General features: G+C 38.6%; 4 protein-coding genes across 4 annotated transcripts; 3 read left to right on the top strand and 1 right to left on the bottom strand.

Annotated features, from left to right (window-relative positions):
* LOC145442080 (transmembrane protein 222-like) lies at positions 1-3,459 on the top strand. The gene is made up of 4 exons (XM_080320075.1): positions 1-199; positions 1,558-1,762; positions 2,536-2,666; positions 3,307-3,459. The coding sequence occupies exons 1-4, from the start codon at positions 96-98 to the stop codon at positions 3,392-3,394; spliced, it is 528 nt and encodes a 175-aa protein (XP_080176201.1). The 5' UTR covers positions 1-95; the 3' UTR covers positions 3,395-3,459.
* Positions 3,452-9,743, bottom strand: LOC145442079 (protein RER1-like). Its single transcript, XM_080320074.1, has 5 exons — positions 9,468-9,743; positions 8,371-8,476; positions 6,301-6,379; positions 5,885-6,020; positions 3,452-4,210 (listed from the first exon to the last, which is right to left on the bottom strand). The coding sequence occupies exons 1-5, from the start codon at positions 9,618-9,620 to the stop codon at positions 4,121-4,123; spliced, it is 564 nt and encodes a 187-aa protein (XP_080176200.1). The 5' UTR covers positions 9,621-9,743; the 3' UTR covers positions 3,452-4,120.
* Positions 9,744-12,579: 2,836 nt separating this feature from the next.
* On the top strand, positions 12,580-14,593 carry LOC145442077 (uncharacterized). The gene is made up of 2 exons (XM_080320072.1): positions 12,580-12,966; positions 13,430-14,593. The coding sequence occupies exons 1-2, from the start codon at positions 12,682-12,684 to the stop codon at positions 14,387-14,389; spliced, it is 1,245 nt and encodes a 414-aa protein (XP_080176198.1). The 5' UTR covers positions 12,580-12,681; the 3' UTR covers positions 14,390-14,593.
* Positions 14,594-16,348: 1,755 nt separating this feature from the next.
* LOC145442078 (type-1 angiotensin II receptor-associated protein-like) lies at positions 16,349-20,887 on the top strand. Its single transcript, XM_080320073.1, has 6 exons — positions 16,349-16,481; positions 16,538-16,572; positions 17,119-17,227; positions 19,031-19,130; positions 19,370-19,465; positions 20,561-20,887. Exons 1-6 carry the CDS (start codon positions 16,461-16,463, stop codon positions 20,704-20,706), a joined length of 507 nt encoding a protein of 168 aa, XP_080176199.1. The 5' UTR covers positions 16,349-16,460; the 3' UTR covers positions 20,707-20,887.
* The last annotated feature ends 297 nt before the right edge of the window (positions 20,888-21,184 follow it).

Raw genomic sequence — 21,184 nt, 5'->3', positions numbered from 1 at the left:
ATAAAGTACTGCATTAATAACAACTGACGCAATATTTATTTCGTAGATCGATAAATTTAGTGAGTGTCTGTTGATTGGAGTTGCCTGGGACTGGAATGAAAGCGGACGACGCTGAAATGTCGGAAGATAGGTTTAGAATACGGCCAGAAAATTCGCGGTTCCCGGTCTCTATCGTTTGGACGCCACTTCCGCTAATTACGTGAGTCATGAGTGTTTTGCGTATGGCTGAATTTGATTATTGTAGCTCGAAAAAATGTGCAGGACAATATACCTGCACAGTGCACGTGCACCAGCACATGCCTCGCTTTTAAAATAGTTTCGTTGGTCTCTCGCGGGTACTCAAGCCACTGCAGAAACTACAGCATAAAGTACTCCGAATCATAGCTAGGGCTCCAAAGGGGCCTGGCTGCCCATCCAATAAGTCGCTGCTGAAGAGATTTGGCGTCCTAAACATAGAAGATATGCGGAAACTAGAAATCGCCAAGTTTATGTATCAGTTTCACTGCGGTCGTTGCCCCGAATATTTCAATGACTTCTTTACCTCTGAATCAAAAGCGCACAAGTACAACACACGCGCGTCCACGTCGTCCAAATATCATATGATCGACCGAAAAGATCATCGCTCCATCAAATATGCCGGACCTGATGTGTGGAACAGTATCCTGCCGGCCATCAGACAGTCGACAAGCATGTCCACATTCAAGTCGAAATACAAACAATTACTACTAAATAAAAACAGTCCATCCTCAAGATTACCGGACCACGACTGACCTATCGATCTCGCTTCCCATGACATGCCGCCCTATTTCTTGTCGCATTCTTTTTCTATACTATCTTCTTTACTTTCATTCAGTGTGCATGCCTCCTCTTTACATCGCCTAGGCCAAGGTGGGTGTCAGATTCCATAGACTACTCCTTGTCGCTTCGACATCTTCCTGTCTTTTCATTGTATCGCATTTTTTGTGGTGTATTGAACTGATAAAATTGCTAATAAACCAATGATGATGATATTATAGCAGAATTTGTAGACCTTACATTAGAGTAGTATATGTCCTTCTATCTTGGCTGCATCTGCATTTACAATCCAGGATAGGATTAGGATTCAAGATTGTTTTCGTCTACAATGTTGAAAAGTGAACATATCTTGGTGGGGAAGTGAAGAGTTGTAAGATTATATTATTTTTCAAATTATACAGAAACCCCATGAAATTGTCAAGCTGTCTAAAAAAGGTCCATTGCAAATTTGACTATATTCCAACTTGTAGAATTGAAGTGTTCAAATTTTTGATTCGAAATACTAGTATTTACGGTGGGTAGTGCTGTAATTATTAATCATGGAATTTCCCGCCGTAAATATCGGTATAGGCCTCATTTTTTTAAATCCAAAATTTTGTACTCCAATAGCTTCACTTCTTCTGGTTGAAATGGAGTCACATTTGGTGTGTAGCGTAATTTTATCCAATGTAACAGTTTTATTGAATAGGTAGTTAAGTTAGAAGAGAATTTTTTTGAACACAACCCTACTGCGAAATTTACATACTCTCAAATCAATTCCAGATGGATAATCCCGGTAATCGGACATCTTGGAATATGTACGACATCTGGCATCATCAGAGATTTTGCCGGTCCGTATCACGTCTCTGAAGACGATATGGCTTTCGGATCGCCCACCAAATATTGGCAGCTTTCCATGCACAAGGTGAAGAAAGTTCCATGGGACCAAGCTGTCAGCGAAGCCTCTGATGAGTACAAGACCAGGATGGTTAGTCAGCTTTCACTTATTGCTATAGGGCTGGTCAGTAACAGAGTACTTTCACTGCACATAGATCTTGCCTGCTTATACTACTTCCCAGGGTTGCAATGACTCAAGTCGCAATATTTTGTTGACTCTAGTCATTTTCCATTTGTGTATTGACTCGACTTTACCCGAATCATTGCATATGACTTCAGACATGATTTCACATGGATTCAAGTCTCATATCTCAGGCGGATACTTCAAAGATATGCCCGGACACTGTCTTTTATCGGTTCGAATAAATATGTTAATGAGAAAATGAGTACCGGTATATAATGTTGTAAGGCCTTTGATATCTCCCAAGCGTTTCACAGAAGTGAGTTGAACCAGACTTGAAGCCAATAATGAACAGTGAACACTATATCTTGGACTCGAGTCTCAGCATTATGACTCGGACTCGACCTGTTGATCCCTGGCTTGACTCGAGTTGAAACTATAAAAGTGAAATTGACTTGTGACTTAGTTACAACCCTGCTACTTTATCATGTTTTAGACTACTTCAACTCATCAGTTACCTAAAATACTTTATTTTTACTCGCTTGGAAATTTCTACTTGATAAGAAATTTGTGACGTTACTTCTACTTAGTAGGCCCTACCAACAAAAATGCTTTGACCACCCTTGCTTACTCTACCTATCGACTGTTTCTACTATTCGACAGTTCTAGCCAGGCCTACAATACCTTTTTATTTGAGCACTAAGGATGATTACTGGAAAGCACTCTCACATACTATGTTACAGCATAATCTATTCTGTGACAACTGTCATTCTCACGTTGCTATGGCCTTGAATTTGATGCATTACGACTCGTCGAGCTCATGGAACATGGTCAAGCTCTGGTTCTTCATGCTCGTTTACGGGAAGTATGTCAGGTAAGTCAGATTCATTCATGTGCGGACGTGGTGCAGACTTGTACAAACTACTGGATTTTGAAAATGCTGCCGCAATTAGAACTACTCAATTTTCAAAACTCGAACTAACATCCTTTAAAATCCTCAGCTAAACAATTAAAATAACTAGATCCCCAGCTGAGCTATGAAACATTGCACATAGCATCGAAATTTCAATAGCATGGATTTTCAAGTTTAAAATGGGAGTTTCCACCCTCACAATCAACCCCATGGCTACCACCACTATTAGTAATGATGACTCTGCGCTAGCAATAGCTGCTGGCTAGGGTTGTTCGAAAATAACTTTTTTTTCCAGATTCCAGGGATTCACTGATTAAATTGATAAAAAAAAATTTATAATTTCAAAACTTTCAGTCAGCTCTGCGGCGGCTTCTACTGGTTGGAATTGAGCAAAATTCGGTGTGAAGCATTTTTTTAGGCAACCCAACAATTTAATCAGTCAATCTCATTACAAGAACTGAAGCTAGTCAGTCTAAGTATGCCACTAGAATATGTCTGACACCATTAACCGATTAGATTGGTAGTTTGCACTAGTCCGGTGTGTAACCTGCACTAGTCCGGTGTGTAACCAAAATTCTAAAATGAATCCTTTTTTCTTCAGCTTTGGCGGCTTCTTGAAGACATGGATGCCATTCTTGTTCATCGTAGCAATCGTCATCGCGATAACCCTTGCGCTGAAAGGTGTTTGACACATACCTATTCAACATATTTATGCACTTATTACTTTTGATCAAGAAAACCCTATATAAAGACAGATAGTTATAATATATTTATTCCTTGACCAGTAGTTACAGTCAACAGCAAAGTATCTACCACGTTACACACTCAACAGTCACCGACAGGAAGGCTTGAAACAGACAAGAAACCGTAGCATCTGATACATGGACTAGGGCTGTGCATAATGATTCGAGTGCTAAGTCTGAATTTATCAATGAGAATTATTGATGCTATTTTCCACTGGGTAAGGCTGTAAACCAAGATTGGTCTCGCAGCATCCGAAACATCCAATACAAAGCTACGCACGTTACTGAATGACACATATTTGCCACAAAGTGACATGAAACAGTTATAGTCGAAAAAATACAAAATCATCTTCTATGAGCTGTAGAACTGGCATTACGTATCTTCGTGGTTGCAACAAAGGTATATAATTCATACCACCGCAAAAGAATGAGTAAAACTCGACTCAAAGACTAATGTACTCGATATAGCCCAGCCCTAACAGGGACGGATCAACATGCCCACTACACGAGTTACTCGAACAATCTTGCCATTGAAAGTAACTGGTCTCGTCAGGAGACTAGCAGCCAGTATTTGCAGAGAAAATTAAAAAATTGCATCACGCAGTGTAACAACAGTTCTATCATTCCCTAATTTTGCCGGAAACATATTTAAAAGTCTGCAGAAACGTTTTTTCAGGACGCGAAAACTTTGCCGGTGTCCTCTTTGCCTTTGTACTTCGTTTTGCCGTGAGTGAATGGAAGATAGCGATACCGGATCATGTGCTGTAATTAAAATTGACGAATTGGAACTTTTCAAAACGTCACATGCAGACTTTGACGACTAGTTAATTTTAATTAGAGCAAAATTGCTGGTAATCTAACTTCGTCGAATTTGGGAAATGCTTCTACACCGTCCATTTGAATTCCAATCTGATTGCTGCTCTTCCTGAAAATGCTACGGGAGAACGGTACAAGTGCGAAAAAGGCCACATTTGCTGTACAAACATCTGATTTGATATGAATTTGAGTTTACTAAATTAACTCTAATTCCAATCTAATTTGGAAAAAATATCATCAAATTTGAAACCAGGGTTGTAACCAAGTCACAAGGTTCCGAGTCACTAGTCAATCTCACTTTCATAGTTTCGACTCGAGTCATTTCCAATTCAGCACCGAGTTCAAGTCACGGAGCAGAGTGTCGAGTTTTAGTGTATTGACTGTTCAGTAGGGGTCTTCAAAAATGACTTTTTTTTTAAAATCGTACTGGCTACGTGATAAAATTGTTAGGTTACCTAATTTAAACCTACACACCATATTTGGTTCAATTCAAACCAGTAGCCGCATTGCTACAGGAGAAGAAAGTTCATATTTATTATATAAAAATAAATATCAAAAAACTTGAAAATTTTCTGTTTACGCCATGAAAGTGTTAGGTTGTCTATAGAAACGATGTTCACCAAATTTGGTTCAATTCCAACCAGTGGAAGGGGAGTTATTGCCGTCGAAATTTTGATTATGAATAAAATAGTGTTTGTGGTGACCAATTATTTAATATAGTAGTGCCCACCGTAAATACTATTTTATACAAATACAAATTTTTCGACGGCAGTAACTCCGCTTCCACTGGTTGGAATTGAACCAAATTTGGTGAACATCGTTTCTATAAACAACCTGACACTTTCATGGGGTGAACAGATAATTTTCTAGTTTTTTGATATTTATTTTTATATAATAAATAGGAACTTTCTTCTCCTGTAGCAATGCGGCTACTGGTTGGAATTGCACCAAATTTGGTGTGTAGGCTTGAATTAGGTAACCTAACAATTTTATCAAGTAGTCAGTACGATTTGAAAAAAAAGTCATTTTTGAAGACCCCTGCTGTTCAGTTCCTTGGTAATGTCATGTGAAACCCACGTCTTACAACTCGGCTCGGTGATATGAAATGCTTCGCATCAATAATATACTAATTTTTCTCATTTTCAACAGTTTCAGGTAGCATTTCCAAGTATCAGTACTGATAGACAAAATAATGCGGTAACTTTAATATTCCTCGAAATTGCAATGAAATGCCTGATTTGATAGACCCCGGTCTCAAGTCGTGCGCAATGACTCGAGTACAAGTCGATTCAATAAACAAATTGACTCGAGTCGAGTCATTTTTAATTTTTAAGAAAATGACTCGTGTCAAGTCGAGTCACCAAAAAATCGCGACTCGAGTTATTACAACTTTGTTTGAAACCACCTAGCTATTATTGCAAGTCCAATCTAAAAAATGTTTATCTATAATGTTATTTGAAAAAAAACTGCGTAATCTGAAAAAAAAATTTGGTGCCGGTACTTCTTTTGCGAATTCAGTCATTTTGGAAAAGAATGTGTAAATTTATTTCTGATGTAATTTGAAAAGCTGAAATTCTTTTGTTGTTCAACCCTGGTCATAAAAAAACCCTGAAAACTCACCCGAATCTGACGTTTCATCGTGACGCAAAACAGAATGAGGAAATACATGACCAGAATGGGCCAAAAGACGGGAATGTTGAAGAAGTCGAAAAAAGTGCACGACATTCCGACAACAATCGCGCGGACTCCCGAATGCCTGTGAAATAGTGAAGCCACTCAACTGCAAGTCATTTGTGATGGTAAAAATGTAACTGTTAAAAAACACTCCCTTGAGTTATAGAACTTCGGTATGAAATTGGATATATTTATATAAACCCGAATATATTCGGCTGACACTATTCAGTGGTAATCTAGCAACTAATAGAGAATCGATAAGAACATTGTATATCAACAATCGTGTCACCAAATATGATGAAAATTCCAGTTCACTTTGATAAATTTGAATCCAATTAGCAATAATAGAATAAATAACTCACCAAAACTTGAATTCTGGCAGACGTCTTATGAATGGACGGAACTCCTCGCCTTGTTTAGTCGGGAGTTCTGGGCCATCATCTGAAAATTTAGGAGATCTCTATGTTATGTATTTCCCCTCTATTTGATTATTACAGCAGCTCCATATACAATTGAATACTGTATCCAAATTCAAATCAACCGAATAATTTCTGCCGACACTCGTCAGGGGTAATCGTCAGCAACTGGTAGAGATTCAAAAAAGGACCTTGAATAGCAACTGCCGTATCACCAAATAGGACGTCATCGGCATGAAATTTCAAATAACCGCGTCGAACAGATGGTTTAGCTTCCAAAACCGATAACGTACCATAAAACGGGGTGACTTTGAAAAAAAACGAATATTCGATTCTAATGCCAGCATCGAACAAGATATTAATGTATGAGTATTTTGAGCGGTTGCTTTTGAATAATCTGCATCAGTATAGCGCTTTCAAGGCAAATTTTATGTTTGATACAACATTTCAACAGCTTTACACCCCTTTTTATGATGACAGGTGAGTTAAGAAATTTCACCCCAGAATTCATATGCTGGAACTTTTGTTTGGTTTACATACAAAAAACGCATTTGAGGCAGTTTCCTTTCATTTGCCGACAAAGACTAAGCATATGACAGTATTTATTGGTTTTCCTGTTCGAGATTACAGTTCATTATTACAAAATTCACAAAACACTGCGGCCTAATCAAATTTTTCATTAATTCAAAATTCTCGGGGTGACTTTGAATAACTATTTACAGTCAAACACCTAAGAAATATCAAATTAAGCTTGGAGCCAGGCCAGGCGCTATATGGACTACTTGTAAGATCAGCTACAACCAGCACTAAGAATGATCAAGCGGAGGGAATGTCAAAAAGATGTACAAGCCTGAAAACTGGTGTTCCAATGGGGACTTAGCGTAATATAAGCAATGGGAAGCACCTGAAGTCATTATGAGGCTAGCATGCTTCATCAGTAGATTTGGAGATGAAAGCAGCTCACCATTGTATAGCGTGAACAGATTTTGGGTTTCCTATGATTAACGATTTGTTTCTTAAAAATATTCTCAAAAAACTAATCGATTACATGGGTGTGACAATTGACGAATTCAATCAAAACTGTTCATTATGAGACTGGGTCAAGGACGATCTGCAAAGGAATGAGTCATTAACACTAAGTGTGTGTAAAATTATTACTCGCAGTTGTCCCAATCGATGATATGCAGGAATATTTCCTCATCCTACCAACAAGCTTAATGGTGTAGCAGTGTGCCACTATTGGATTGATATTTGTTTTTTAGAAGACCATAGGGGGCCAACTGTAACTTCTCAATTTGCGCGATTGGCATATATGACTTCCATCTGTCGTAGTATTGCAAAAAATGGTGCTCGGCTAAAGTCACCCCACCCATCAAAATGCAGGTTTAGTACTCTTTAGCATAATCTCTTATTCATAATTGAAGTTTCAAGTCGTCAAGTCGAAATGGAAATGAAACTATCTCATTATTGTAGCCTACTGTAGGCATTTGTGCATATAAAGGAGAGATCTTCTGAACGTACACGATCAGTCATACGAGAATATGGCATTGCAGTGAGCTTATCTTCTGCAAATCAGTGAGAATCAATACTGCACCACAGAACAGGCTCTCCCGCTTAGGTTGCATGTTCATTGACACGCGAAATGATTGATGACTGCTCTGTTGAAATAGGATGAGCACCTGTAGGCTATTTGTGACATCTCATAAAATTACTTGTTTCTATTCGAGTCTTATCATTGTGTGCGAATGGCAAATTATACGGTCTGATATGCATCATAAAAGTAGGCCTACTTGAGTACGACAAAGTTTATCAGGTTACTATTGGCATGTACACATCTACTTATTCCTAAACATCGATGCCCCCTTGGTAGACCTGGAAAATTTTCAATCCCCCCTTTTTTCTCAGCTGGGTACACGGTTATGTGTCAATGAAGAATAAGTATTTCAATTACGTATGGAACAACTGATTCATTTAATAGGCTACCACTAGTAAACAGTTATAGAAATGGATACAAACCCTCTGAATCATCCTGATAAACCGAGGGGTCATCTTTTGGAGAAAGAAAAGCGATGAATAAATTCAAATGGTAGATGGCGAGCGCATATGTTACGATGTACCATCCCTAAACAGAATACAGATCTTCATCAAAATTAAACAGTTCGTTCCAAAATGGAAAACAATATCACACATTAATTTTCAAATAATTAGGCAGATTTCAATTTTCACATAAAATGTCGACCAGATAGGCTATATCGGAATTTCTCGTCTTCAAAGCCACAATTAGAGTGCATAGCAATCGATATAGTCGATCATATGAGAACTTAATAGCACATAGTCGAGTGCTTGAGGCAACCATTCTACATTGTTCTAATGCTCATAGAGGATATAAAATCGGTATTTGTTTCAAAACATCTGCATGAAATATTTTTGATGTCATATGATTTGAATCAGGTCTGTCGAATATATATATTGATTTGATTGTCCTATCCATAATTCCAACAACACTGAGTAGGCCTACTTGTCAAACAACATATTCAGATCACATTCATTTCAACAAACACAACGGACTGAACAGGGTTATAACAAAGTGACAACGATGCGAAGCACTAGTTGATCTCAATTTTTTAGTTTTGGTTCAAGTCGAGTCATTTTCAGTTCACCACCAAGTCAAGTTCGAGTCCAAGTCAAGGAGCAAAGGAGCAAGTCCGAGTCATTTAAAAACTCTGCTTTGGTGATATGGAATGCATCGCATTCATACTAATTTCCCTTACTCTCACAAGTTTCTGGCAAGCCCTATTTTTCAAGTAGGCCTATCAGTACTGATACACGAAATACCAATAATGTGGTAACTTATATTCTTCGAAGTCGCAATGAAATGACTGTCTTGACGGAATTTGATTTCATATAATAAAAGTCTACTCAATTTCATTCATGAAAAGTGAAATTGCTCCTTTTTATCACTAGCCTTTGCACAAGACAGATGATGGTTGCACGATAAATGAGACAATTTTTTAACTAAATCGAAGTTGGAGGTCTGCGGGGGTTCAAAAGGGGTCCGCGGAGACATAAAGGTGGAGAACCGCTGGAATAAATTTTTCAGAATCGTTACTGACCTGGAGCAGGAAGACCCGAATAAAATAGATCAGATAGAGAATGAAAAACGCGATCCAACGAGGTACAAGGAAAGGAACAGTCTTGTCAAGGTAGGTCTGATACAGACGAGATATCTTCGTAGTGACTGGAGTTGCGGGTGCGGGAGAATCCATTATCAAACTCGATTTCTATTTGCCTGATACCATTTTCTGGATGGTACATGAAAAAACGCTGGGGGTTAGTCTGTACAAGTTGTTTCGACTCATTTTCAACTTTTCATCCAATCACAATTCTGCTGGTAGATCACGGTGGAATCATAGCAGCTCATCTATATTTTTTAAATTTATAGAAAATGAAGTTTTGTAAAATTTTTATTTTATTCACTCATGTTCACGTTCATCTCATTGTTTCAAGTTTGATCACGGCCAGCCAAGATATGACAGAAAGAAAATGAAAACTATATACATTTTAGTTTTCTCAAAATGCGTAAAATGGACATGAGCTACTTTGAATCCGCAGCGACGATACATACCAATTAAATTACTAATAATAATGATGATCATTATCATAAACATAGCAGCTATTTTATCATCCTCCCAATATAGCAGAGAATTTCGAAGGACATTCCCTTATAAATTAATTCAGTAAATATATTCATACAAACATAGGGGAGAGGAGGCCAAGATAATTCAACGCCACTCAAAGAGTAATGCCTTCTGAGGATTAGTTTTGGTACCAATGGAAAGCCTGTGATCTGTACTATTTATGACTATGGCTTGAGTTATATTGAACAACATAGGCCTACTGATGGTTTTCTTGGTCTTCAAAAATCCTTGCTCAAATGTCTCAACTTACCCCCAGGTGACGGTAAAATGAGACACACTGTGTTCAAGATGAGACACCAAGCAATTCTTTCTCATTACACCACCAATTCATCCCAAATGATGAATCAACTAGCAACGTCAAGAATAAAATATAATAATCGTGAAATAATTCACTTTTAAAAAGAATTTATACATAATGTGCGAATTTAAATGACATCGAAAACCAATTATCCATGGGATCCAGCAACAATAAGAGTTTCGTTATTATTTTGTCTTGTAATGTCACATCTTGTCAACTACTAGATAACCAATACAAGTTGTGTGCCTTCAACAGTAAATTTTTAATCTTGCGAGGCCTTCAATAGAAAAGCCCTCTGATACCCATGTCTCAACTTATCGCCATGGTTTTGTCTCATCTTACACCCACACCTAAATTATCGTATAAACTTGAATGAAAATGTTTCTCTCTATTACTATTCAGAGGTAAGTGCATGATTACACTGCTAATATTGCACTAAACCAGCTCCAGTAATGTTGTTTTATAATATGAAGTACTATGATATGCCCTTACAAACATGAATTCACATAACTGACATAGACTATGAAAATATAGTTTTCGCCATTTTTCTGCCCAACCTCAAAGCTGTTTGCCTTGTTAATATGGTAGGACTATAGAATGATAATATGGGAACAACATAGTTGAAGGAATCTGTCCATCAGAAACTTTTTCTGTGAAAAAATTGCATGTCTCATCTTGCCCCGTGTCTCATCTTAGCCTCCTCTCCCTATAGATACCAAGTTAGATGTTACCCAGTACCTGATGAGACACTAGGTTCATTTTTAGCATTATACACAGACTCAGGGATATTCCGAGTTTCTATAAAAATGGTGCTGAACTAAGTAAAACAAGCATTCCTTAGAAAAATACCAGATATCATAAGTGCACCCCAGTGAATCCAAGTCAATTTTACATTTTCAATTTCATATCTTCGATGGACAATTATGACACTATCAGGGAATAATTACAAGAGACAAAGAAACGCAGTACAGCAGTAACCAGATGACTCAGCGTTGTAGCAGCTGAAATACAGTCTTTATAGCCATTACCGTATTCGTCTCCTGAGATCTAATGGAAAAAGACCATTAGCTAAAATCCGGACATAGGATTGTAAAGTTTATGATAGCCTGACATGTACGGAATCTGACTGGACAAAACAACAAAAACTACTGTCAGTCATAAATTGCATGAAAGTTGTGCAAGATCGAATGGAAAGGCACCGCTACTTACGTGGCCCCGAGAACTACGCCACCACCCGAGCAGAAGTAAAGAAGTACAGACTACAGAAGTAGGAATAGGAGGACATTATTTATAAATTGAAATTCTAATGCTAATCCGTAGGGTCTGAATTCTATACTACATTTAATTTTCATAGAACTCGAAACTAAATAACAGTCATTTCATACTAAGATTTCATACAAAGATTATGATATCAAAGTTCGAAATTCTATCACGTGATTTCTTTGCTATTCGAAATGATTTCTCAGTGATTTCGTGGGCGCATTAAATAGTGTTCTTAGAATACAATGACTTTGAATCGGACTCGACACTCTACTCCGTCACTTGGACTCTGACTTGACTCGGTGGTGAATTGAAAATGACTCGACTTGACTCGAGTCAAAACTATGAAAGTGAGATTGACTTGTGCCTCGGAACCTTCTGACTTGGTTACAAGCCTGACAATTACTATCAGAAGTAAAGATTTTATAGACATACCAACACTACTTCAAGGGGAAAATGGCGACAAGGAAGGCAGAACTATAGACATTATAGTGAAGCATGTTATACGTATAGTTTCAAAAAGTGCATTTCGTTCGGGGGGGGGGGTCGCACTGTGATGCAAGGCTATATCGACCAGCTGTGTGAGTTCATAAACGCTAACGACCCGATGGAGTAGTCATTAAGATCAGACACCCACCTTAGCCTAGGCGAAGTAAATAAGAGACATGCAAACTGAATGAAAAGTAATGCAGAGAATATAAGACGCAAGCGACAAAATGAGGTGGCATGTGACGGAGGGAGAGGTCGATGTAAGGTCGTGGTCCGGTAATCCTGAAGACTGAAGACTGAAGACTAGTATTGGATGCTACTTAAGATGCTTCCATTGTATCGCAATCTTGTGGCGCTTTCAAATGATAAAAAATACTATAAAAGTGCATAAATATTCGTTTGATCTTTCTCAGGAAGTCGGCTTCTCCGTTGAGTATTCGCAGAGAAGACAAGAGGCCACTGGTAAAGTGCTGACTGCTGAGCCATATAGAGGAGTCTCTTGGGCTGTGTTTTGCTTTGCAGAATAGTCGCTCCGTGGTCTGGCTTGGTGGTCTCGGTGCATAACGCTGCTTGCCCTTGATTATGGCGTCGTGGGTCGAGAGAAGCTCCAAGCGCAAGGAAATTAATGAATACTTCTCATCAATCAACTGCATGTCCTTCCGCATCATGGAAGACATCGATAGCTTGCGCCGGAAGAGCGGCTTGAGGTGGAAGGAAATGTCTGTAGCGGAACAAGAGAAGAGCATTAACGAGTTCATGGTTCCGACGGAAGTGAAGAAGCACTATCCGCTGCCGAATACGGATGACTATAGCAATATTTTCCCGTCGTTTAGGATTGAGACCGGGCAGAAACTGATCCAGTATCAGGTTTGTTTTAATTTCATTTTGAGGCTGATCGCTGATGTTGTCATTCTATACTCATTCATCAGACAAGGCAAGCTAGGTGTACAGGCATTTTTCATTCTCATGCTTATGAAAATGAACTCTGATTAGGTATGAACTGAACTTGATAATTGTTATTTCCTTCTAAGTCGGAAATGAATTGAATTTCCAAGTTTTTGCGAATTCAGTCATTCTAGTTTTAATCTGATTTAGAAAAAAATGTGTATAGCTATCATTTTAATTCTAATCCTACCCCACCGACTCGTGCCGTGGGATTCACGGCAGTAGTGAACTTCCCCTTGTAATATTGAAACAATTTACAATTACTACATACAAACAATCAAAGCGTATATCCATGAATTCGTCCTGCATTCTTAGGTGAGCTACTGAAGCTGCTAGGCATCCTTCTGAATTTAATATTAATATTAATTTATTGTTTTCATTTTAGGCATCAAGCGATCAGTCCGAGCGTCCGATTTCATGGTTAGACGAGTTTTCAGACCCTTTTTCTGTGGAGACTCAAAGTCAGATGGAATTGCGTTTACCTCCGGCTGACGAAAGTGCCGAAAACGAAAGGGAACTAGCAAATAACGGGAAGAAATCCGACAAATCTCTACAGGAGAATAAAAAAGCGAGTTCCAGTGATAAAAAATCGAAAAAGAAAAGCTCAAAATCCAAGAAAGTGAAAAGTGATGAATCACAGTCTGAAGACCAAAACTGTAATCATAATAATTCCGAACCGAGCTCTATCTCACTATCGGCCTATATAGCCGAGACTGGCATCAAATCAGAACAGCTACCATCGACTAAACTATCGAAAACTTACAAAGAATCGGAATTCCTTGATTTATACCCCACACAAAACTACAAACAAGCTTCGCCCAGTTATGATTTGCCAGACAAAGAATCGGAGATCCTGGATTTATACCCCACACTGAAATCCAAACAAGGTTCAGCCAGTTATGATTTGTCGAACAAAGAATCGGAATTCCTCGATATCTACCCAATAGAGAAGTCCAAACAAGCTTCACCCAGTTATGATTTGTCCAACAAAGAATCGGAATTCCAAGATTCATACCCAACAGAAAAGTTCAAAAAAGCTTCACCAAGTTACGATTTTCCCCATCCTGGTATATTGCGTCAGAAAAAGAAACATACCAAAAAACCATCCGGGGGCAACAACCAAGTCAACCCCAGATCTTCACTGACTCTCGACGGGGCTATCATGAATCTGGAAATTGCTGCGGAACTCAACAGGGGAGGCGTGTCTAAAACTAAAAACGGGAGCGTTTTCAATAACGAGGAGGACCTTCTTCGTCAGATTGAGGACGAAACGGAATTGGGCGATTGGCTTCCAGATTCAAATGATGCGCAAAAAACGGGCTTCGATTTTCTCGACAATTGGTGACTTTGTTATCTGGACATAAACTGGGACGGGCAAAATCGAGTATTTGGGTTTGAGTCCCTTTGAGTATTCAAATACCGTAATTTTCCATGTATAATGCGCAAAATTTTACCCATTTTTTGCCCTAAAATAGGGGGTGCGTATTATACATGGGTACAGCAAGTCTTGAAAAAAATCTCCCTCGATCAAAAATTTGAAATCACACCTTTCTTCATGTTTGTTTCCAATCGTGCATCACCTCTAGCCATCGAGCCCCGTAATTCGTATTATAGAGTGTAACGCGCTGCCAAACAGAAAAGCGTGTTGCCAATTAACGAGAGTCGATGGCACAAGCACGCGATCTCTCTTGCTGAGTTAGTGTGCCGTTTGCACGTGAGCTTAATTTGGTCGCTGATTGCTACAAGCGTGCGCCACAATCCTTGCTGATTCATCGCGTCAACGACAGGCCTTAACAATCGCATACACAAGAGGCCATGTGCACAAGATATAATCGCTTGCGTAATCGGTCGCATCTCCAACAGGACTGGTGCGCCCGACATAACCGTTGGCCTGAGCAATCGCATCTGTAATTGTAATAGGCCTCGTGCGCAAGATGTCGTGTGTCGCTAGCCTGAACTATCGCGTTGCCGGCCTTGCAGAGTTTGGCTATTATCTACTCTCGTTTAGAGACAACGCCGTTAATTGTATATGATTAGCGATGGTTATGTAATGATTGTTCGACAGTGACATCTCAAAACGAACAACATCACATACTAAAACACAGCTATTCATGTACTGCGAATGCAGGGTGCGTACTATACATGGGTAAAGGCTTTTTGCCATAATTTGCATGCCATTTTAAGGGTACGTACTATACTTAGAAAATCACGGTAATTCCAGTGCTGAAAAAATCTCTCACAACTCGACTCGAATCATTAGAATCAATGTGCTTCAGCCCTTGTTATAAGTAGGAATCTTTTACTCCAATATGCCGAACTTATATTTGAACCCTCCGCCCTGGGGAACATTTTCCTCATATTCTATGTACACAAACTTCTTGTATATTGAGATGTGCCTTGTATATTTTACGGAACCTTTATTCTTTGCAGTCTTTTTTGCTTTTGCATCTCGGAAATTGCATTTTCGAAAGCAGCTCAGCACCTTACATCTATGTATGCAATACCCCGATAACTCAACACTCGATTTTTGAATCTGCCGTCCACGAATATTGCTGGAAATTGAAAGATTTTACATGTTTTCCATCTTGATGCTTGCCACAGTTCAGTTCAACCTGTTTATTCTTAAAACATTAAGAGCTGAATTTAGGTGGAATGGCATTATATAACTTGACACTTCAATTTGTAATTTTGTAATCTGCTGTCCACAAATAACTATTGCAGGAAATTTCAAGATTTGATTTTTTTCGTAGTACATGCCACAGTTCAGCGCTGGATCAATGCTGTAATTTTACTTGAAATTGTAATATTCTTTAAAACCAGCACAGCTGTAGCTGGAAATTGAGAGATTTGCCTGTTTTCATCTAAAATGCTTGCCATGGTTCACTGCTGCCTGTATATTCTTTCAAGATTGAGAGCTATTTTTAGGTGGGATGGATGTATCTGACGTTTGCAAATTGTATCTGTATTGAGTATTGTAATTTGGTAGAATTGCGCTCTGATGGTCACAATGAATTACTCTCACATGCAGACTTGTACAAACTAATATTCTAAACTAAAAACTACAAGTCTACAACACAACTAACTGCATTCAATTTCGAAGCAATTCGTTAATTTTGATTTTAGTAGAATCAGATACAATGACCTCCAGATTCCACCCCCTTTCTAGTTGTTCGGTAACTAATTTTTTTTAATGCTCAACTAGAAGTATTTAAAAACAGTGGTTAGTTAGTAGTTCAATTGGTAGTTTGTACAAGTCTGCTTGCGTGTTGATTTTTCTCATATTGCACAAATACTATTGCAGCCTTACATTGCATTTTATTGTTATAGCAACGAAACAAAGTCATATTGCTCTTAACTTATCATGCTTGCCTTATTCCTCATCCAGATTGATATTATAATTTGTTTATGACGCCATAATGCCGTCCGTTTCGCTCAAGGTAGGACGTCAATATCGCATTTCGTTCGTTGACTTGAATTGTGTTTTTCGTTTCAGTCGATCGTTGTCCTGCATTGGTGTTTGTTTGTCTGGTGAGTGATTTCATTTGGTGCTTTAGTTCAATTGAGACGACCACTGCCCTTTTTTCAGGGCGGACTTCAACAACTAGACAGTTTTTTCAGTTGTCCAAGTAAAACTAATTAGACAGAAATGACGGTCATCTTATTCTCATCCAATGTGTGAAGCTTGGCGTACAGAAATTCGTCGTTTCGTGCTCATGAAAATGAACTCTGGTTTTATATGACGTGGACTCAATTGATTATAATTTCCCCGTATTTGCGAATTCAGTAATTGTAATTGTACTCTAATTTGTAAAGGTTCTCTCATTTTCATTCCAATCTAATTCTGGTTGTCCTGGAAATGCTACAGGGGAACTGTACGATACGAAATGAGCCAAGCTCAGTGTACAGACAATTACCATTCTTGTGCTTATCAGGATGAACCGTGATTCGATATTAACCATACCTGAGTTTTGTTGTCGGAATCAATTTCAATTACCAAGTTCGTTTGAACTCAGTAATTCTAATTGCAATGTAATATGGAAAAGCTGAAATTTTCCAATTGTAGCCATATTTCAGGGCTGTCTCGGGATGGGCCGTGACGGGGTACGTCTTCGCCAACATCTCACTGCTTGCTGTCGGAACGTGGGCTGTTGCTGATAGGCAGTCTGTTGATGCTCTTTTCATGGTAATGATTAGGGCGAGTTTCTAAGTTTCGGTTTCACTAAAATCGCGAGAAACCTGCATTTAATTTCAACGAAAGTTGCATTCATAATTTTCGTTGAATTATTAGGGTATGGACACTCGAGAGGTTCCATTGTAAACCTAGTTCCTGCTGCGCTGACAAATTTGTTACTTTATTGCCATCTAACGCACGGTCTGGCGAATCCGCCAAAAATTACATTTTTTCCCAACAAAATTATGCAATGCGGGAATAATTTCCCAAAAAAGTCAAACACCATAACGATATCCCCTCACCTTAAAACTAGTCAAATAGCGCACCCCAATTCCCCTAGGTCTGCAAATTGACCCAAGGCATTTCAGAGAAACTCACTCTCCGTGACTTGAACAAAGAGGCAATAGGCTGAAAAAGGTGACTCAGTGAAAATGTAATTCTCGGCGGTCTCGCCCGGGTGCTCGTTGAATGGAAAACTATCTCAAATTTAAACGGCAGAATTGATAAAGCGATCTGTCTACATATTTTTCAGGCACGGTCGTGCTTGACTGGGGTGGTTGAACTTCTTGCAAGCCATCTTGTCATTGATACCAGTGAGATGCAGTTAACCCATCATATAGTTCTTTATTTTGCAAATCAAAGAGAATAGAACCATACTAGAAATAGTTTATACCATGGTTTTAAATCACTCCTTTACATTTCAACGCAATATTTGACGAAAGTTGCAGTACTAATTTCCATGAAAAATAGAGTTGCACTATGAAATCCCCCCAAACAGCTTAAAACATCATAGTGCATAGGTTCTGAGTATCTAGGAAGCTGTAAGATAGAGGTGCGAATGTTGCAAAAACTTGCCCTAGTAATGATTCATTGTTTGCTTGGCATGTTATGACAGGACTTACTAAATAATTGTAGCTGTCTAAATAGACTAATTGAGCGAAATGCTAGTAATCTAATTTGTGATATCTATCTATGCACACATTTTAATTCTACTCTGATTTCTGCTTTTCCTGATGTGAATTGAACTTCATTTTGTTGGGATTTCTTTAGAATTCGGTATATAATTGAATTTGCCTGAAAATCCATCAATACAGAATTGGAAGTACCCTGAAAACGTAACCGCTCGAGTACCGTACGTAGCGCAAGTAGGCAAGGCGCACCAGGGCCTACTACTTTAGTAGGCCATGGGCACACTTGAGTACTCTAAAAAGTGTTGACGTAGACGTAGGCTACTGAGCAGCTACTGGCACTGTCATGCCCAGCAAATGCTAATGAATGCGCACTAGGGCTGTCCAAAATTTCCTCATCTCTTCGAATTTACTGGCTATTCGATACTATTGTCAAGTTACCTGAAAAAAACGCTGCTCGCCAATTTGACTCAATTACAACGTGTAGTAGAAGCGAAGTTATTTGAGGACAAAATTTTTGATTTGAAATAATAGGAGCCTATTTACGGTGGCAAATTCATTCATCATGTATTATAGATCCACCCACCGTAAATACTAGGATTTGAAACCCTAAATTTTGAACGTCAATAACTTTGCTTCTACTGGCTGGAATTGAGCCAAATTTGCTAAGAATCCTTTTTACAGACAACACCGATTTGACTGGGTAGCCGTTATAATTTTAAAAAGACTCATTTATTAAACAAATCCCAACTTTTTTTTTATCTAGCAATGCTTTTCTAGGTCGAAATTGAGCCAAAATTGGTATGCGACGTTTTTTAGTCAACCTAACAATTTTCTCGAGTAGCCAATAAAATTTTGGAAAAAATATTTTTTGAACAGCCCTAATTAGTGTATTTATATATTACAGTACCTTCTGATGACGGCTTTCTCGGTTATCGTCGACATCACTTGCCTGGCGGTCTATTTTCCCGGGCCGATACACACTGGCTTTCAAATGTTCAGCGCGGGTGAGTCGCGAGCGAGTGTGGATGTACTTGTACTTTTTCAAAATACTTGTACTTCCGCTTGTACATTCTACTTTCTATAATTTGGGTTTTGTCAACTAGGAAATAGTTTTGCGAGCAGTTTGTATCACTTTGCTTTGCTGCAGGTTACAGTTTTATCGGCAAAACCAGGCCTAGAATACGTGTTACTTACTTGGCACAAACGATGACTACTTGACCAGCTCTCTGATCTCTGCTTGCAGTGACGGCGATACTGAACCTCATCCTGAAGCCTTTCACGACAATCCTTGTCTATCAGATGTACAGAGACCGCGGCGGAGAATACAACATTAATTTTGGTGAGTAGGGGTGGGCAGAATCGAATATTAGGCCTTGAGTATCTCTCAACCTGGCGTTCCAACTGTATGTTCACTATGATGTGGAAAGTTCAAATCTGTAAATTTTACTTGACTACAAAAAATACAATGCCAGTTCTACGTCACATTCGAGATGATTTGGTGTTTTTTCGACCATGACTATTTCATTAGGGCTCTTCAAAAATGACTTTTTTTCTCAAATCGTACTGGCTACTTGATAAAATAGTTAGGTAACTAATTTTAGCCTACACACCAAATTTGGTTCAATTCCAACAAGTAGCCGCATTGCTACAGAAGAAGAAAGTTTTTATTTATTATCTAAAAATAAATTTCAAAAAATTTGAAAATTTTTGTTCACCCCATGAAAGTGTTGGGTTGTCTATATATGGGTTGTCAGCGTAGTCATTGCCGTCAAAAAATTTGGATTATGAATAAAATAGTATTTACGGTGACCAATTCTTTAATTATTATAGTAGTGGTGTTCACCGTAAATACTATTTTATTCAAATCCACATTTTTCGACGCCAATAACTCCGCTTCCACCGTCTGGAATTGAACCAAATTTTGAAATTTTTTGTTATTGATTTTTATATAATAAATAGAAACTTTGTTCTCCTCTAGCAATGCGGCTACTGGTTGGAATTGAACCAAATTAGGTGTGTAGGCTTAAATTAGGTAACCTAACAATTTTATCAAGTAACCAGTATGATTTGAGAAAAAAAGTCATTTTTGAAGAGCCGTACTATTTCATCGCGCTTTGTGACACTGACAAGGCTGTGTGTTGATCATGACTGCACGGAAATGTCAATTCCAGTAACGTGCGTAGCTTTGTAGCAGATGTTTTGTATGCTGCGATACCACCAATCGAGGTTTATAGGCTATAGCCCTTCACTGTGTAAAATAGTATCAAAAGTATAATTCGTGTTTCTAGATTTACTATTAGTGCTAAGGGACGTATCATTTCAGTACCGGTACTTGAAAAATTCGTCTCGCTGCTCTAATCACCAGAATTAATACTCGATTCGATGTACGGAATAGTTGAATGAACGGCACCAAATCACTTTCTCTATACCACAGGGCCAAACGCTACATCCTACGACAACATCGGAGAGGACAGCACTGGATCTTCTGCAGATTTTCGTAACGTACTTCAGCCTGGCAACCCTTCGCCCACACATACAGGCAGCGAATATCATAGTGGAAAGCCAATGCCGCCGATCTGAGAGTGGCTTTTGTTTTTGAATTGTTGGAGTCATATTATTTGTGGTCGTTTGATTTGATGTCCCGTTTCTTGCAGTAACTATGAGATGATTCGTATTATGGCGGTATCGTTGTGAAACTATATGCTGAAGTGCAATTTGTCGTATGTAGCACTGTGGAATGAAATACACGATGGTAACACAGCGTTGTGGTGGGGTTTATGGTTGGTGAGGAACTCTAAGAGTCTGATTTATGATTATATAGACAGACAGACATTTATTGTTTCGTCAAACGTAAATTTTGACTCGGGGTGATGTTATTTCCCATTAAGGCCTTGCTGCTCGATACCTCCATGACAGCCTCCGAAAACACGAAAGGGTAGGTTATGCAGTTGGCGACTTGTCTCTTATTACATTTAGCATATGTTTAATATATTCGTATTGAATTACACCTGAATATTTTTACCTGACGGTTAGGCCATAGCCTTTACAAAAAGGCTGT

Source organism: Botryllus schlosseri, chromosome 6, assembly GCF_051294905.1.
Source record: "Botryllus schlosseri isolate E-star chromosome 6, Bs_hap1, whole genome shotgun sequence".
Classification (NCBI taxonomy): Eukaryota; Metazoa; Chordata; class Ascidiacea; order Stolidobranchia; family Styelidae; genus Botryllus; species Botryllus schlosseri.
The sequence above is the reverse complement of the archived record's forward strand: the minus strand, read 5'-3'. Positions and strand labels throughout refer to the sequence as shown.

Excerpts from the sequence above, each read along its gene's own strand:
- LOC145442080 (XM_080320075.1), top strand. The coding sequence starts at position 96 with ATGAAAGCGGACGACGCTGAAATGTCGGAAGATAGGTTTAGAATACGG. Across the intron at positions 200-1,557 it reads ACGCCACTTCCGCTAATTAC|ATGGATAATCCCGGTAATCG; the intron begins GTGAGTCATGAG and ends AATCAATTCCAG. Across the intron at positions 2,667-3,306 it reads GTTTACGGGAAGTATGTCAG|CTTTGGCGGCTTCTTGAAGA; the intron begins GTAAGTCAGATT and ends TTTTTTCTTCAG.
- LOC145442079 (XM_080320074.1), bottom strand. The coding sequence starts at position 9,620 with ATGGATTCTCCCGCACCCGCAACTCCAGTCACTACGAAGATATCTCGT. Across the intron at positions 6,021-6,300 it reads CTGCCAGAATTCAAGTTTTG|GCATTCGGGAGTCCGCGCGA; the intron begins GTGAGTTATTTA and ends ACTATTTCACAG. Across the intron at positions 4,211-5,884 it reads CGATGAAACGTCAGATTCGG|CACATGATCCGGTATCGCTA; the intron begins GTGAGTTTTCAG and ends TTTTAATTACAG.
- LOC145442077 (XM_080320072.1), top strand. The coding sequence starts at position 12,682 with ATGGCGTCGTGGGTCGAGAGAAGCTCCAAGCGCAAGGAAATTAATGAA. Across the intron at positions 12,967-13,429 it reads AGAAACTGATCCAGTATCAG|GCATCAAGCGATCAGTCCGA; the intron begins GTTTGTTTTAAT and ends TTTTCATTTTAG.
- LOC145442078 (XM_080320073.1), top strand. The coding sequence starts at position 16,461 with ATGCCGTCCGTTTCGCTCAAG. Across the intron at positions 17,228-19,030 it reads CTGTTGATGCTCTTTTCATG|TACCTTCTGATGACGGCTTT; the intron begins GTAATGATTAGG and ends TATATATTACAG. Across the intron at positions 19,466-20,560 it reads AGAATACAACATTAATTTTG|GGCCAAACGCTACATCCTAC; the intron begins GTGAGTAGGGGT and ends TCTATACCACAG.